The 18,829-nt window shown below is 43.4% G+C and overlaps 1 protein-coding gene across 6 annotated transcripts in view; it reads right to left on the reverse strand.

Annotated features, from left to right (window-relative positions):
• PLCB4 (phospholipase C beta 4) overlaps positions 1 to 18,829 on the reverse strand; it is a 353,722-nt gene that overhangs the window by 110,947 nt on the left and 223,946 nt on the right. For all 6 annotated transcript variants that reach the window (XM_019500820.2, XM_019500821.2, XM_059720203.1 and 3 more), the window contains one exon: positions 2,089 to 2,168. In XM_019500820.2, coding sequence (XP_019356365.1) covers positions 2,089 to 2,168 — 80 coding nt within the window. The remainder of the gene's footprint in view (positions 1 to 2,088; positions 2,169 to 18,829) is intronic.

Genomic DNA, 18,829 nt, shown 5'->3' on the forward strand with positions numbered 1-18,829 from the left:
GAGTACAAATACCAAGAGAGATCCTAACTCTTTACTTTTTAATGCTGAAATGTAAGAAGTCATGTCATAGCAGATGGCTTGTGCCTCTTACCAACCATACACAGTACAGGGACCAGGTGGAATTCCAGTTCCTGTACTCAGGGAAACATAAGAACTGTTACCTTGGCATACACTGCAAAACTGAACAGGGACCACAGGCTCACTACCCTGCACACTGGCTTCCCAGGGGCTGGGGGATATTGCACCTCATAAATAGTGAGAGACAGCAGAGTGCTGACTTCCCCAGTGCTCTGGGGTTGTAGTTTTCAAACTGTAGTCTGCCACTAAGGGTTCTGCAATAGACCACAAAGAGACTAAGGATAATGATGGAGTGGGCTGGAGGCAGTGTGCCACCACTGCTGGGCCAGGTTGCCTGGCTCTGCATCAGTCTTTAGGACAGGGTGAGGGTTCCATGGAAGAAGTAATGATATGAAAGAGCCCCATGACTTTAAGAAGTTTGAGAAACACTGCCCTAGGGAACTTAGAAGGACACTGTCTCCATCTTCAGTAGGGGTGCATTGATATAGATTTTGGGGACCAATAACAATAGCTGATTTTTAAGGAGACATATTGGCCATTACCAATCCAATTTCTGATACAAATGTGTGCAGCTAGTAAGTCTGTTGTGATGGAAGGGGAGGGGGAAGGGAAACGGTATTGGGGGGCAGATCAATGCCCCCCGCAGTGAGGGAAGGGGCAGGGGCAGATGCTGCCCAGCCAGGGTGGGGCAGGGCATAGGACAGAGCCTCGGCTCATCGCGGGGGCGGTTCCCACTGCTGCATGCACCCCGGGAGGGCACAGGGGGAGCATCTGCCCCCAGATCTGCACAGAGAGGGGCGGGCAGGCTGCAGCTGCGGGCTGGAGCCAGTCTGCATCGGACTCTTCTGGGGGGGCTGGGCTTGGGAAGGGGGCTACAGAGGGGGCTGCAGCTACCCCAAATTTTGCCACAGCCCTGCTCACAGCACCACTGTGTGCCAAGCACAGCCCCAACTCTTCCCGGTACATGGGTGGAGGCAGGGCAGAGCTGGGGCTGCGCCAGATGTGCAGCTGCAGCACTGGGAGCAGGGCTACAGCAAAATTTGGGGTGGCTGAAGCCCCTTCCCTGAGCCCAGCCCCTGCCAAGAAGAGCCTGGCACAGCCATAGCTCCAGCCCTCAGCTGCAATCCACCCACCCTGCCCCATGCAGATCTGGGGGCACCACCCTCCCTGTGCCCTCCCAGGGTGCATGCAGTGGTGGGAGCTGCCCCCACCCACCCCCGACGAGCTATGGCTCTGTCCTGTGCCCCACCCTGCCCTGGCAGTGCCTGCCCCCACCCTCACTGAGGGGGGCATTGATCTGTCCCCCCATGCCCCTTCTCTCCCCCCTCCCCTTCCACCACAACAGACTTACTAGCTGCACGCAGCTCTCCATGCTGCTGAGCTGGGCTCCTCGCTGCCTGTGTGCTAAGCTGCGCTTGCATGCACACACAAGCATTTATTGGCCAAATTATCAGCTGCATTGGGCTGATTTCTGATACAACCAATTTTCTTTATATTGGTACCGATCTGATATTGGACCGATGTATCGGTGCACCTCTAATCTTCAGTGCTTCCATAAAGCAAGTGGCTCCATAATATAGAGCTGTGCTGTGAAAGCACTATTCAGACCAGAATAATCAGCATATCATTTGGTAGATACTCTCCTCCTTGGTATATCTATTCAACTTTCAAAAGCAGAAGCCCCTATGGGGGTTATCTACGTGTATCAAGGAAAGAAGAGACAAGATGATAATTAAAATCACAATCCAGATAAATTAAATGAACACTTGTAACTCTCTTCCAATGTCTCTTGGGCAGATGCCAGGCAATAAGCAGGGGAATTCTTATGGTTACAGTGAAATATGAACCCTCAACTAGGTTAACAACATTATCTCTGGGAGGATTTGAAGTCTCAGGAAATGTTTCAAGTGGGCTGTTTTGGTGACTTCATTTTTGAAGCAAGAACAAAACTGATAAGCTAAGAAAGCACCTGTAGGAAAATATGAACAAGGGGTAGGAGGGAGAACTTACTGTTTCTTCAGACATGTCATCGGACTGACATTGTTAGCTCTGAAGTTATGTATGATGGATCCGAGCCCTTCTACCCATTGCTGAAAGACAACAAAATATACAAGCATTTGGCTCTGAAAATACATCCAAAAGAGGTAAACAGAACAATGTTGCCCTCTGAGAAAGCTTTTTTTCCTTTCCACACAGCTATAGCAAACGCAAATAACTTGACTTCTTCCCAAAGATGCCACAGAACAGACAACCAGCATCTGAACAGCATATTACATCTTAATATTTCATTCTTCACAAAACAAAGCAATTTTGGCTCCTGAGTCTTTCCAAGCACATGAATGCCATTAAAATAGCTTACTGCCAGCAAGGACAAGTTGCTCACTGATTGATTTGCTAAGCTCTCTATTTATAGCTTGTATAAATATAAATCTCCCTTTTAGTTGCCGATGGTGATATTAGATATTACTAAGCAACATTACACAATATGAGATGACATATTTAACTGTTCCTCTTTTAGAACAGAAATGAAGCAAAATATGAAAAATCCATAGCAGGCCACAGACAGGCACAGCAACTGTGTTATGCGACTATAATCTATTCTAGCTGCCTGCTACATATTCAGACTGGCTTTCTTTCCAGTTTTCATCCTTAAAAGTAAAACATTCCACCAATGATTTGAACACCAGTCTGCAAGTAGCAATACAACAACACTTACATAAATCCTTAATACGGACCTATATTTACTATAGTTCATATCTAGACTCTCTAAATTTGTAATAAAGGACTTGAAGACAAGAGTCTAACATAACCAAAACTCTCACCTAGTTTCAGTGGGAATCTTGACTGACAAAGGACTAAAAATGATGGTTTTACAGAGTCAGTTTCTATCTCAGTTCTGCCAAGAGAGTACTGGGATTACTCCGTGGACTACTTACACTTGTGTAATTAACATAGGATTTGGTCCACTGCTTACTATCAACCTAATGACTGAAAATGCTTCTCACTTGAAGCCAATTTCTGTGTACGCAACTCAAACTGACTTGAGTACAATTCGGCGTTTTTCACTTAAAATAGATGCGGTTGAGGATGTTAACACAAAAAATGCCAGAGGTACAAATCTCCAAAAAAAAAGATCTAATGCAGACCTCTGAACCGAAGGTGGAGTCTCCCCAAAGTAATGAGACTCCTTGTGAGTACAGGGCAACCAGGGTATCCAGATGATTTTAAGCTGTCAGAGAACTGGCTTCCTCAAAGGGAAAAGTGCCTTTTTTGGGCCAACCATAAGCTTCCCAATTGTCTGGCACAGCTTCGTAGAATGATCACACTTCATGCTGATTGTGTTTCTAGGCAATCATTGAAGGATCAATAAATCATTAATAAATGTTACTAGTATGTTATAATATGGGTGCATTAACAAGCTGTTATAAGACATCGCTATAAGCAATGATGGGCTCATTGGCTTGCTAGGCTCTATAACAATTGATTAGCTATTTATTAAAATGCCTGATAATAATATATTGTTCCTCAACTAGCTATTCAGGTAGTCCGCCCTTGATGTGAAGTGGACTGCAAAGAAATATGTACACACAGGGTGTGGACAGACATAACACCTGAACTATTCCAAGAATGTCACTGATTGGGAACCAGCTCACAATTAACCCAGTTTAGAGGTGTCTGCACATATGCTGCCAAGAGTTTTAAGCAGAACATCTTTTAGGCATTGCAGTGTTGTCAAACAGCCACCAGAGGGTAGTAGTGAATATCCAAACCAAATGCCTCCCAGTGGCAATTCCCCAGTTTCCCTAGTATTCCCTCAGCAAAGATGCCCCTGATTGGCTGGGTGCTAAGGAAGATGTCAACTGCCTTTCATTGCAATTGTCTGATCTTCCTTCTCACTGAATTCAAAACAGACCATTCCTGCACTTTACCAAAATATGTGTGGTGGTACCCTGAGCAGGGGCACCCATGGAAGGGGGGGGGGGGGGGAGCTGCTGCCTAGACCCCTGCTTCTGGGTTCCCAGGAGCTGGGTGCTCTGAGGGAATTGCCATCATTTTTAAAAGGAACTTTCCACCAAGCCACACCCCTGAATTTACTTAAATTCCTGGCAATGTACCCTAGTACAGGGGTTCCCAAATTGTGATACACCTACCACTGGAAACACACAAGACTTTTCTGGAGGTTGTGCAGGAGAAACTGTGCAACTGTGGATTTAATTTTCATTATAACAATAACTGGCATTTAAGGGGATAAAATATAAAATGTATGCTGGTAGGGGTACATGGGCAGTTGGTTAATCTGGAAGGGGTACACAAAAAGACAAAGTTTGGAAACCTCTGTCCTAGTTCATTCTGTGCATCATAAGCTGATCTGGGATGAAGAGGTGGCTAGCTGGTTGTGGGGCTACCTGGACCCCTGTTTCTTCTTTCCTGGGGGCTGGGTGCTCCAGGGGCTGCCCAAGGTCTCTGTTTTAAGAAAACTTTGTGTAGGGGTGGCCAGGTGGGAGGATGCCTGGACCCCTGGGAAGCTGGGTATTCTAGGGGCTGTGCAGTCTCTACCACTTTTAAACAGCATTTTCCTCCCAAGCCACTTATAAATTTCATTCTATTCATGGCAACTAACAAAGCTTTGGAGCATCCCAGGAAGATTTGGGGTGGGGGGATTAGGTGGGCAGAGGGGGTAACCTGCTTCTGGGGTCCTGGGGTGCTGGATGCTCCGGGTCTCCACATCAATTGCCATGAATGGAATTAAACTGACAAATATCTTGGGGGACACTGCTGTTTAAAAGCTGCAGACACTGGGCAACCCTGAGAGCACCCAGCACTCTTGGAACCCAGAAGCAACCTTTTTACACACCTGACCTTTACATACCTGACCACCCCTTCCCCCCCCAACCCAAATCAGCCTGGGACAGCACAGATGCATACTAGAGTAACTAGTTTCCCTGCAGGGGCTTGGAAGGGGGGCGAGAGTTAAGAGCAGTGAAATGTGGGATGCCTGAAAGACTAACCAGATACTAGTTACAGAAAGCTTGGCATCCATAAATCACACTGAACCAGTTCAAGGAGGACTGTTTCAAAATAATACCTGATTAATAATATATTGCTCCCTTACAAGCTATTCAAGTAATTTACCCTTTATGAAAGTTAAAGGTAGATTTATATTTACATTAAAGTGGACTGCACAGCAATATGCACACAAACAGAGCAACCATACATTTGAGAAGGATTTGAAAGGCGTGCTATTGCTGGATGGCAACAGAAGCATTTTATTATATATATGGACTAGGTCAAGCTGTGCCTGTTTTTTTCAGACCTTAAGAAGGGTGCCTTGAATCCAAAAGCTTGTTTCAAACTCTCCCAACCATTAAGTTGGTCCAACAAAATAATCACCCACAAAAATCCTTCCATCTTTATTATTATTTGCACATTCTTTTCTTCTTATAATTCCCAAAATCATTTCTCATATTATCTCACCTAAAATGTGATATATGCTGTACAAAGAAAAGTATGGTACCTGAATGACCTTACTGTCTCAATAGACAATACAGACAAGGAAACATACAAATGAGTTATTTTGAGGTATACGTTCTACTACAGTTCCCTATCCCTACCCCTAGCTCCCCTTCCCCTCTCATTCTCCTGCAGTTGCATTAGCTTATCTGTCCACATCATAGAATCAAATTAGGCCCAAGGGATGTCTGGTGAGAAAAAACAAAAGGGAAAAAAGCCAGACAGATGTCACTCATATTATAGAACCATAGAAAATTAGGGTTGGAAGGGATCTCAGGATATCATCTAGTCCAGGGGTTGGCAACCCCCGGCACCGTGCCAAGCATGGCACGTGAGGCCATTTTGTTTGGCACACCATGGCCAGCCCTGGCTCTGGGTAGTTGCTGCCAGCGACAGAGCCCGGGCTGCTCCCAGCAGGGCTTGCAGCATCCCAGCTGCCTGCTGGGAGCAGCCCAGGCTCCTGGCTGGCAGCAGCTACCCAGAGCTGGGGCCGGCTGCAGCTGAGAGGCTGCAAACAGCTGTGCCAGGCTCTGAAGCCCAGGCATCAGCTCTGTACCAGCGCATGCACGTGCGCCTTGGAGCGTGTGGTAGGGGAGGGGCCTGAGGCAGCGCAACCACGGTCTCTCCCCTGCTCACTGCACAGAGCTGGTGACTGCGCTCCGGAGCCCGGCGTGGCTATTTGTAGCCAGCCTGGGCTCTGGGCAGCTGCAGCAAGCAGGCTGCAAACAGCTGCGCCGGGCTCCACAGCTCCTGCATCATCTCCAAGCTGGCGGCGACTGCAGGGCTGGAGGGCAGGGGCAGCAGGGCTAGGGGGCAAGGGATTCTAGTTCAAGCCCCTGCTCAAAGCAAGACCATCCTCAATTATATCATCCCAGCCCAGGCTTTGTCTAGCTGGGTCTTAAACAAACACTTATTACTGTAAGTGTTTTTTGAATTAGGGAGCTAAGGAAGGAAGGGACGCATTTACAATCACTGTAATTGTAAGTGACCTCTGCTTCTTGCTCCTTTCTCAGCAGGGACGTATTCTGGGAAAATTCTGTCTGCTGGAGTTTGTATGCATTGGCCAAAAAGTTGAAAGAAGACAGTGTACATTTGCACTTTTATAGACTAATTAAATCAGAGATGTATAGCACAGCATCTTTAAAACAAAGAGCTATTTTAAATTGCACATATAGCCATTACTTACTTTCCTAAACAATGAAAACAGAGCACAGACTCCTGCAGCAACTGTTAACTAGGTCTTAGCCAGTGACATTTTGGAGCAGTTCAATTGTTGTCTGTCCATACCCTCAGTTTTGCAACCTTGCTTCACACTTTTTAAAACATACTTTAAAGATATGAGGAATATAACCTTCATAGGTGGTTTCCCACCTTCTTTCTGTTGTGTGAAGAGCACTGAAGAAAATAATTTCTTAGAATATTATTAATAATGTATCCTGACCAATGAAATTGTCTATAAATTGTCTGTAGTCTATAAACATAGCACTGAAACTCTTTCTTACCTATTTAACTAAATATAGCATAATAGAAATGTAATGCTCCTGCTATGAGCACTGGCATTGCTATATTATTATTAGTCGCAATGTAAGCTGGATTTGTCTTAAATTCTTAAAAAGCCTTTAAATCTTCCAAGTTTCAATAAACTAAAACGAGCCGTCACAGCACATAAAAATAACTGTAAGGCTATTAAATTTAACAAAATTTTGCTGTCTTTTCAAAAACTAAAGATTTTGTTCAACAAAATGCCACCAGATGTCAGTATAAGCTATGTTTTCAGTACAGTGAATGCCACCATGGGATAAGAAACAAAAGTAGTATAAGGGTGATGTAGCCATGATGGTTCAGAAATTATGTCAGCAGCAAGGATTTCTTAGGGAGGTATCTTTTACTAGACCAAGTATACAGTTTGGATAAATTGGGCAAGCTTTTGAATGCAAGCCATTCAGACCTGAGGAAGAATGCCTTGCATTCAAAAGCTTCTCTAACTTTTTCCCAACTACATACTTGGTCCAGTAAAGGATATCACCCTAAGAAATCCTTGCCTGTAGCATAAGAAAAAAAACACATTTATATGCCAACTTGGATTTTCAACCAATGCACCACAACAATATCAATTCTACAAGCACCAAACTCCTGTTCTTAGCAGGCTCTTTTTAATCAAGGCTGACTGGACAAAGGCATCACCACTGAAACACTACTTATTGTTTCAGACATACTGATATCTCTAGCCATGAATTACTTAACCAGCATTTTCTTGGCAAGAATATTCCTGATGAGTCCCACTTAGTCAGGAATCCCTAATCTTTACCCAGTCATAAAAGCCTTCCCAAGTGGTAAATCAAGCCTAGAACTGCTCTATATTATGCCAGTTGCAGAGGTACATAAAGGGATGAAATTATAGCCAGTAGCTGATGAAACCTAAGACCATCCCCTGTAAAACACCTTTCTTCATCTCTGTCATTTGGAGCAAAATAATGGCCTTTGCATAACTTAGACCAGGTAGCCTAGACCAGAAGTGGCAGACTGAATAGGACTTCAGAGACATCAGATGAATATTCAGCCAGAAACCTTGTATAAAGAGAATTCTTTTTTTTAATTTTGCAGTCTAAAAAGCCCACAAAAAATCCATTCTGAGAATGCTAAACTAGTAACAAATATATCATTTTGTGGCTGGCAAATCATTCTAAGATTAGGTATAAGAAAGCGTGGCAAATGTGTAAAAGGTAATGACAGAAGAGTTTGTATCTTTCCTCTAATCTAGCTAGCACACTAAGAGGAGGATCAGAATCTGATAACAGCCCTTCTTCTCGGCTATCAGGGCTCTTTCCATTTGACTTGTCCAGATTAATCATTTACATGACGGCGAAATGCTAGAGAAGTCAAAGTTGAACAAAGTCAAACATAATCAAATCGTCTGCCTGACATTCAGAAATACCACACCAGACTTCTCTTGTAAGAAAGAGAAAAGCCATAATAAAAATCAGATTCTGAAGTCAAGTAAACAAAAGAAAGTTCATTCAGATAATTGGCTCCTAGAAAAAAGGTGAAGTGTTTTGTAATGGAAATGCAAGACTGGATTTTGCTTTAATACTGAATGACTCTAGAGACATAAAAAAAATACTAGATTTTCTTGCATGGTAACCTAGAGCAGGAACTTTTCCCCTAGTATTTAATCTTAGAAGAGCAATAGCCAACTAACTAAATGAAAAAAAAAAAGATACAGTAAGCACAGACATTGGTGAAGAGCTGAGTGCACAATTAAGAGCATTAGAAATGGCTAAGGTAACTCAACTATCACAGACCAACATTGTTGACTACCTCTGTTTGGAAAAAAAAGTGAAACAAAATGACTGGAGAAGCATATGCTAACGTGCTTGAATATTTATACATGTTCCTGAAACATGGAAGATGCCGAATTTTAGTCGATTTTGGATTTTAAACTTCATTGCAGAACATCAAGGAAGTTTTTTTGCCTCCCTGCCAGCCATCTGACACCTCCAGGGAAGGAATTCTACCTGATCAGCACGTCAAAGCACTACTCAACCCAGCTCACAAAGACACTCATGGATCCAGAGGGACAGACTTCCATCTTCAGCTCCCTCTGTGCAAAAATGAAGTTTATTCCCTACCTACGGGGACTTTTTACCATCTTGTACCATAAACACTTTTCCCAGAGCCTGATAAAGGGACTTTGCTCCCGAAAACTTGCAGAAAAGGACAATTTTCTTGCCATTTTCCAGCTAGTCTAATAAAAGGTATCATTTTGGAACCAAGAGTTCTAGTTTTTTGTATGAATACTTATAAGCTATTCAGCTACCTTACTTCAGTTTGGGTTCATCAATGAAGCCAGCCAGCAGTGGCAGGGTGCTACATGCGAGTCGACCTCTCAGCTCCTTAACAGTCACCAGCCATACATTTAATAGGATTCCCAGCAAATTAGGCTCACTATGAGTTGCTAAAAATTATTCTTATCTACGGCTCAAACTATTCAAATCACCCAGAGTTATATTGAATATGAAACTTTTATTACCAAAAGGCAGCAATGCCATTACAACTGCCCTGAGTCAGTGCATCTTCTCTAGTGCTGTACTTAGTTCATCATTAGATTAAGGAAATCTTGGGAGGCAGTGGCTGTGCTTTCTGCACTTGGTATTATCCCCAAAGAGTGCTTGCAGTCCCCAGTGACTGATTGCTAGTCATGGACGTGATGACCTTTGGTTTGCACTAACATCCAAGTGGGCCTACTGCCCATACCATATGAGTTAATTCTCTTCCAAACTCAACCTCATCACCCACAAACCACACAACAAATCCATCCTGCTTCCCAGACTCAAAACCATTCTCTCACTTTCTCTGTCTTCATCTTCCCACTAGCACACAGCCCCAGTATCTCTCTTCTCATGCACATACAAAGCTGGGTGGGGAAAGGGCCTGATCCTTTGCTGTTGCTCCAGACTTGTCCAGTGCCTTCTTTCCCAAGAAGATGCAGTAACCAAAGGCACAAAAAGGAGTCCTTGTACAGCAACAGTAGCTTGGAGGGGCCAAGCAGGGGTTACAGCAGTTGAGTTGTTACCAGGTACATTGGCTCCACTGGATCATTCGGTGCAGGATCCAGAAACTATGGATGGGATTTACATCCTCAGCTGAAATTGTAACATGATGTCCTTGGTGGGTTATCAGCAGAAAGGGCTGAACTTGGAACCCTGGATCTCAAAGTACAAGCTTCAGTCTCTTAGCTGCAAGTTTGTGCAGATTCATGAATGTCTATGCAGTTTGGTCACTGGAGGGGGACAGAGAGCCACACTGAAGGAACATCAGTTAGACTAGTGATTTTTAACCCAGGTGCCACAGCAAACACTTACATATGATTCACAAGATAAACCCAGAAATTTCAAATAGGAATCGATAGTGTCAAAAACATTCTAACCTGTTGTGGTCTCTCTGAGTTCTTTGCAACAGAAGAATTGCTCTGCTGTTTTTCTGTAATCAACAAATGAGTGAAAGCTAAAAACTGACATTTTCCAAGGGCTGCCACGAGTCCCAAAGGTTGGGTACTACTGAGTAAGACTATGGACAAGTGTACCTTAAAATGGGAGAGGGAGTTACCACTCAGGAGCACACCTCAGCTGCTATACTCTGACTGTTATGTCTGCATGATCCTGTAGTGACACAAATCACAGTAACTTTAAGAACTGGAGTAGGTTGAAAACACTGGGATGAAGATAATTTATGAACTTTGCTGGTGCACTAGATATGACACTTTATTAGTGATCAAGCTCTTGCTTAGTGCTGGACTCACCCAGGTTACTGTCCAGTGTAACTTAAAGCTTCTCAGTGATCTCATGGCCTGTGCAACAACTAATTGGAACTATCCTAGGGAAAGGTAAAAGTTGATTTGACAAAATTAAACAGTTACTCTTTACCTGGGATTTTTTTTTCTGAGCAAAGGCCTTGTTTCATTAGCCTGAAGTCAGAGAACAAGGGGTAATTCATGCGTTTACAAACTGTTGAGTGGACTGCAACAATGCGTTTTTTGTGGGCATGACGACTCCCACTGTTCCTGAACGCCGAAGTGTGTTTCCGAGGCTATCATGTACTTATCAGATCTGTCCTCTGTTCTCTATACTGGCCTTTCATGGAACGCAGAATCAAGCTCAATGCCTCAAGGACACTCCATAGGCCACCGTATACGAATGATGGCATACAGCTCCGAAGTAAAACCTGTAGCTGACAAGCGTGTTCCTCTGGCACAACAGGACTCCGTGAAGCAGGGGGAAAGTTCATCTGGGTGAGAAGAATTATTGTTTTTTGTTGGCTCAGACTGTGGAATGAACTCCCCCTCATTCAGGACCACCATAAAACTAATCACCTTGTTCTGCAAATGCAAGGCCCATTTCTTTAGCTTTGCTTTCCCTAGAATAAAATATACACTAAAAGTAAACAACAAAAAAAGCAAAATCAAAGCAACCAATCAAGAAAAAGAAAAGAGGAAAGAGAAAATAACCCCAGAATATATATATATTTTTATAAAAGCATCAAACTTTCTCAGTAAGACGGGGGGGGGGGGTGATGAGAGAAACACTTGACAGATGGCTGTGATAGTACCTACTACACAGTTGAAAAGCACTCACATACTATAATGAGATAAATGAGATGCAAGAACCTACAGAGAACAGATATATCAGCATTTCAGAAAATCGGAGAGAAATTGTTGTTCAACTTCTGGACCATCCCATGATTAGTCCAGCACATCATTGTGATATTTAGTCTGTACCTACTGATGCAGTGGCCAATAGATGTGCCTATTATTCGACACAGATGTCCAGGGGTTTTCAACCTTTCTGGACCAGTGTACCCCTGGCAGCCGGATGCGGAACAGTGTACCCCTGGCAGCTGGATGCGGAGCTGGGGTGGGGCAGGTGGAGTGCAGCTGAATGCAGAGCAGCGGTAGCCACCATGTTCGCGCTTCCCCCAGCCCCACATCTGGGTAGGTGGGCGGCACCTGCACAGCAGCGCAGGATGGTGCGTGGCGGCACTCCTTCCCTGCTTGCCCATGCATACCCCCTAGGGCCTTCTCACATAATGCCGGTTGACAACCTTGCTTTACACCATTCTGCTATATAGATTTCCATTCCATACCATTCCCACACAGTTATGTGAGCGAAACTGGGTGGAAACTATACACCAGAATTAACTCTAGCAGAAAAAATATAAAGGACAGAACACCAAGAGGAGCTTACTTTTCACAGAACAACCATTCCCTCTCTGATCTCACAATCCTTGTCCTTGAAAGGAATTTACAAAATACTTCTAAAAGACAGGCCTGGGAACAAAAATTCATAATCCAACTGGGTAGTAAAAAATCTGGACTCAATACAGACAGTGGCTTTATGGCTCATTACAAACTAACACATATGCGTACTAATCTCCCTGCACTTTACAGGAAACAACTATGTTCCCTGTTCTTGAATTGTCTCCCTCTGCCACTAACTAGGCTGCTTTACAAGGGCTCCTGATAACCTCCTCACTCCTGTTTCACATCCCTCTCCACCCCTTCAAGCAGATTATTTGTACTTGCATTGAGTCTCCTCTCTGCTATTTAGCTCAGTTTGTGCCTGTCTCTTTCTTAGACCTGAGGAAGGGTACTTGATGCCCAAAAGCTTGTCCAACAGCTCTCCCAAATGTACAGTTGGTCCAATAAAACCAAAAATCCTTGCCATATGGAGTAAAAAACATAAGGGAAACTAAGTGATAGGGCAACATTCATTCCATACATAATCAGCTGCTACACTGTGTCTCTGTATGTTGCACTGAAGCTGTGCCATAAAGCTAAACATGAATCCGAGGGCATTTTTCTTCCACTTCCAATATTTCATCAGTAAAGTCCCAGCTACCACATACATTCCATGTGTCAAGCACCCTGGACCCAGATTGCTTCTGCTGAATAACAGTGTGTTTCCTGCATTTTCCTACCACCTTCAGAATTATTTTAGCTGTTTCTCTAGGAAGAATGTCAAAAGTGACAAGAGAAAAGTTTTATCTTTTGGGTGGAGTTTCACTAGCAAAATGGGCCCATCTCCATGCCAGCAGGCATGTTTTGGGTCCACTGAAAATCCTGCAAGAACACTACTAAAAACAAGAATGTAAAATAGTGAAAAAGAAAACAAGTACAGCAAAGGACTCGAGCACCTTTTTAAATCTGCAAGGTACAGGCCAGCCAGCAACTGAAGACCAAGATATTGACATCTCTCATGAAGATGCCATTAACATACCCCTCGAGGATGCAGCTCCTGGGAAAAGGGAAGAGGCCGTTGTGCCATTCCATGGGAAGGTTTACTTACCACATCAGATAACATAAGCCGTGCTCTGATACAGTGCAAAAGTGCATGGCACTCTTTGCAGCAGGGAAATGAAAGGAGCCAGGGAAATAAACAGGAATGCTTGAAAACCAAAAAAGCCAGATAGTTACTAGACTAATAAAACAGTTAAAAACATAACAACAACAAACAGTATACTGCAGTGCTTCTGTAACGCCTTCCATGTAAGGAACTCAACACTTTGCACACATTTATGAAATTAGCCTCACGGCAATTTGGTGTCCTCAGTTTACAGATGGGAAAAAGATAGAATCCTTATTTTACCCTATGTACTTAAATGGTATGTACACAGACAAGTAACTGTGGGTTGGGACTCCCACAGTTGACAGTGTTGAGAACATGGGTCTCCTGCTTCCTGGGCAAGTGCTACTAGATTGCTGAGCTAAAATACAGGCAGGCCTCTCTTCCTCCTCTAATCCTTACTAGTCATGGGTTTCTACCCACTACAATTTCAGGACTTACATAGCCTTATGAGCGCATGGTGTTGTATCTCTTCCTAGGCATGCTCAATGGATGCCTGGATGCTTGTGCAGCAGACCTGAACTGCAATAGAATTTAGCCCTAAGTGATGTATGCTGCCAGCATCACACAGGAGTGCAGCAGTGTTGGAGATAAAATATAGATTTGTTGGCTTCTAGTTCACTGTTCAAACTACCAACCATCTGAATACAACAACAGTATTGGGACCATCTGCTTGAAAGACTAGAAACCACAATTGCCCTTTGAATGAAACCTTCAAAAGGTAATCACAGTAGAACATAGATTCTTTACAGGGTTTGGTTCCTAACCCTCCTGTGAAGCTCAAGGTTTGTAAATTAGTGTGGGGTATACACAGCTGCAACAAACAAATGCTTGGGATGCAGAGGTGCACCACCTGGTTGTAGAAGTAGAGCCCTCTGAACTGAAAGCTGCAGCAACCACCTGAACAGCTCAGTGTTAATTTGGCAACCTGCTGCGAACTAAGAGGGTTGCAAACCACCCAAGTATGAACAAACTGGGTTCCACTTTATGTAACCATTGCCCTGAAGTCATGAGCACTTAAAGGCATTTAACTTTAAGCATATCAGTATTCCTCTACTGAAGCCAACAAGACTTCTCACTTATTTAATTTGAAATGAACAAAAGCATTTCCATGTTTGTGCCTAAAACCCTGAAGATTATTTCCATGTTAGAAACAAAGAGAGCAGCAGGAGATTTCCAAAATTCTTTATAAGGAAGTTGTGCGTTTTTTTTCTGGGCACTTTAGGTTCAGAATTCACACTTGCTTGAAAAAAAATGGCAACAAAACCATGGAACAACCCAGAAGAAATTCTTCTGTGTAAAAGGGCTATGGGAATCTCCTGCTGTTACCTATATCTTCCTCTGTACTTATGATCTTCCTTTCTTGCCACATACCATCACCGTTCATGAAATTCCCATTGAAATGAATGAATACACCCTGGTGTTACATGGAGATCATTTGGTAAAACCAGCCTACACTTCTACTACATTGAATGCAGGGATATTTCTCTACCAGGCTCTTTGTGGGAAAGCAGTGTAGCAGAATCTGCACTTATCACAGCACTTGTCTGTTCCATGAGCATACTAACCAAGTAGAAATAAAAGTTAATGTACAAGGGTATTCAAACAATGTCTAAAACACTGCCATTAAAGTATGCATAATTATTTTTCAAATATTCCTATCAGAGTTGTGATTACTAAAGTCTCTTGATTGTAAAACCAAGCCTATGAGCTCCCTCATCAGTTATCTGCACAGAGGTCACATGGAATCAGTGTCTGATATAGCCTCTTCTTGAAAATGATCTATCCCCCTATATTCATCCATAGGACCGCACACATTAATGTTCATAACCTTTGTGAACCACCTAAAATTAAAGCTGCTGCCCTATGTTCACAGGAAACAGACTTACAGCTTAATCAACACAGTCAGTGGTGGGAAATCAGCAAAACAAATACAAAAAAGGGCAAGGTAGACATAACGCTACTCCATCTTATATAAAGACTGAATTCTTCCTGCTCTTCTTTATCCAAAGTGTTAGCAATGCTCTCCCAGATGCAGAGCCATTGCTAGGGCTGTGCGGGGCCTGGGGCATATCAGCCTATGCAGGGCCCGGAATGGGGGCGAGGGGGAGGTGGCAAATGGCCAGAGTCAGCAGTGCTCAGAGGCAGCAAAGCTGGTGGCGTTCAGCAGCAGTGGTACATGGTGGCCACAGAATGGCCTATGTAGCACTGACCATGGGGCCCTCCAAAGCACGGCTTCCCTGATTCACACCCCCCAGGGATGGCCCTGCCCACGTGGATAGCTGAGGTGCTGAACATTTGAGTACAGACATATCAACTGCAAGCTCTCCAGCCTCCACCAGCAGAGAGCTACAAGTGCCATCTCCGTGACCACAGGGCCGGTGCTGAAAGACGCTTATCTCCCAGAGCCGGCCCTAAGACTGTGAAACCATGTTCACAATGGCAGAACAGGGGCTGGGAGATAAGGATCTCCCAGTGCCTGCTCCCCAAATGCCATCTCAGTCCCCACCCTAGCAGTAGACAGCTCCTGGGGCCAGGGAGCAATCTCCCGCGCCCTGGTGGATGGCTGACCAGAAGCACATTTTTTCCCCAGTGAGGCATCTGCGTGAGTGCTACTGTGCTGTTACTAATCTCAAGCAAATTCACTACTTGTATTTGTAGGTAACAAATTTACTCAGGATTGGGCAGGTTTACTGTATAGTAAGCATGTGAACATGTACACGCATATGCTTACTTCGCACTAAATTATGCTACCGCTCAGTTTAATGTCTCATGTAGATGTACTCACTAAGGGGCTGACTAATTAGCTATGCAGTAACAGCATCATCATCTACACATGTGCCCATATTAGGGCACCATAAATTAACTAACTCCACTGTAGGATAGTACTGTCCAGGACAAGTACTATCGTACAGAAGAGTAATTTATACCGCCTCAATTCATGCATAGAGGGTAACTGGGGCTGGCTTGGTATACGGTACCCTCATGCCCCAGCCAGCCCCTCTGCTGCCCAATACCACATCTCAGAGCATAGGGCTGACCCTCAAGCCTGCTGCCAGCCCAGGGCTACTCTGCCCCTGCTCTAACTGCTGTGGTCCTGGGTGCATATGTACATGCTGCACCCAGGAGCTGCTGACTCTGGCACAAACTGTGCCAGACTTTACTGCATCTACACACGCAATTAGCACAGAGCACCGAGTAAGATTAAAATGAAAAAATAAAGCAAAACAGTTTCTGTTGTTTTTTTTCTTTTATGTTTAAAACCATTAGGGCTTTGACTCTATACCACATTGCCAAAATGGCAGAAGGGGAAAAAAAAGGTGGTACAAAGTTCAGATATTAGGCTGTATCAATCATGCTTTAATTTAGGACAGTTTGCCTGAGATGCCTGCAAACTCTTGTGCAGCCCAGGAGACCCTACTCCAGAGCCAAATGCTGGCACAATACTACTCCTGCACTAGGGAAATTCTCCCTTCAGAGGTCACAAACCCATTTGATTAACTAGCCTGTTGTATATACCAGGCCACAGAAAGTCCATCTAGTAAATTTAGTAACTGATGTCCAGTGCCAGTTCAGCCTAAAATATGAGACCTACCAGCAGTTGTAGCTGGTTCATAAACATGCAAACTGTACAAACTCTATAAACAGTCAATCACTTCCAAAGCAGAGGGCCAGATTCTAATCACAGCAATGCTGATTTCAGTGAAGATACTCTGGATTTACACCAGTATAACTCAGATCAGGATCTAAGGAATGCCATCAAGAAGAGTGTTCACTCAGCCAGCATGGTAATGTATGCTTACAAGGAGCAATTAGTATTCTGGAAAGCATTTATTTTATTATCAGTCTCAAAGGTAATGGGAACCCATAATTCTAAATAAAGTCCATAGATACCAGGGATGTTGTACAGTCCTGAAAATCAGGACTTTGGCAAGTTGAGAACCCAAAAATTCTCTGTACCCAAAAGCAGACTATAAAATTTAACTCATAATATGTGCTCCTGTTTTCCACCATATGCAAACACTCTTATTCCCGATCTACTCTTAGTGAAGAATAATGGGGTTAAACAGTTACAGCTCTATACAAAGATAAGAGTTGAGGCATTTTTCTTTAGCTCAAAACTAGCAGTAGACCTATAGATTCACAACGCACAAAAAGCCAATGTACTACAGTACTCTTTAGATATACTCTCACATATATACAAATTCAGATAAGGCATTAGTACCATTCCGAAATGCCCTGCAACCTGGCTTATACCATGAGCATTTCAGGGCTTGCCTTTGTTTCAAACACTTGAGATCTGTGATCTGCTCTGAATTACCTTTGTTAACAAGCCCCATGTGTGTACTTCAGAAGACTGGAAGGGTCTTTCTGGAAAAGCAGCAGAACTGTCTCCCTCTCTGTTGGGACCTATCAGACTCAGAGCTCATGGACTAGCAGAATGCCACGCAAGTTTAGTCTTTTTCATCAAGTATCTGGACTGTGAATGAGGCAGTATAAGGCAGCAAGCTACCCATGTCATGCAGTACAAAAAAGTTGACTCACTGGGATACTACATTTAACCTATGCAATGTGTCCAGATATTATGGCTAGCACATTTTAAAATATATAATTATACAAGTGATATATGTTGGTCTCTCTCCTCATACCAATCAGTCCCATGTAGCCTATCTAGCTCAAAAGGTGGCTAATAAATGCATTTATAAAATATTCTAAAATAAGGAGTATATAAAAATGAATGCCTGTAGCAACTCTCTCTCTCTTTCTCTCTCTCTCTATTTTGAATTTATATTTGCTCCCCAAATGTTTCCAAATTATGGCATTATTTCCCTGAATATCTTGGTATCAGCATCATCATGTTGAATGTCCACATAGTGATATTACTTAGTGTATCCATATAAGGTATATACATGTCTTCTACCATAGAGTTTACTCAATATTCACAGCGTTTAATGGGATACAATACCAAGCATTGTAAAAGTGAAGTGTTACATATTTACTGTGTATTTTATTGCATAACATTTATAGTGAATGGTCACAAGATGCTTTCTGTCTACAAGTCTGTTCAGCCAATTGTGAAAGAGGAAAAGAGGAAGCAGCCAAGGGATTAAGTGATACATATATCAACAAGCAAACCCTGCATTTTCAATGTGTAGGATTATTAGGTTTGTATGTTAGTGATCAGTATTCCATGTTTTGGCATATATATGCAAAGTAACACATATCACCAGCTCTACAAAAAATAATGCTGTAACTCTGAGCTGCCCAAACTGGAGGCCTGTAGACTGCTGTGGCCCATGAAGGACTAACATGCGGCCTTCAGGCTCCCTCCCAGCTGCCCC

The sequence above is a fragment of the Alligator mississippiensis genome, chromosome 1, assembly GCF_030867095.1.
Source record: "Alligator mississippiensis isolate rAllMis1 chromosome 1, rAllMis1, whole genome shotgun sequence".
In the NCBI taxonomy this organism is placed as follows: Eukaryota; Metazoa; Chordata; order Crocodylia; family Alligatoridae; genus Alligator; species Alligator mississippiensis.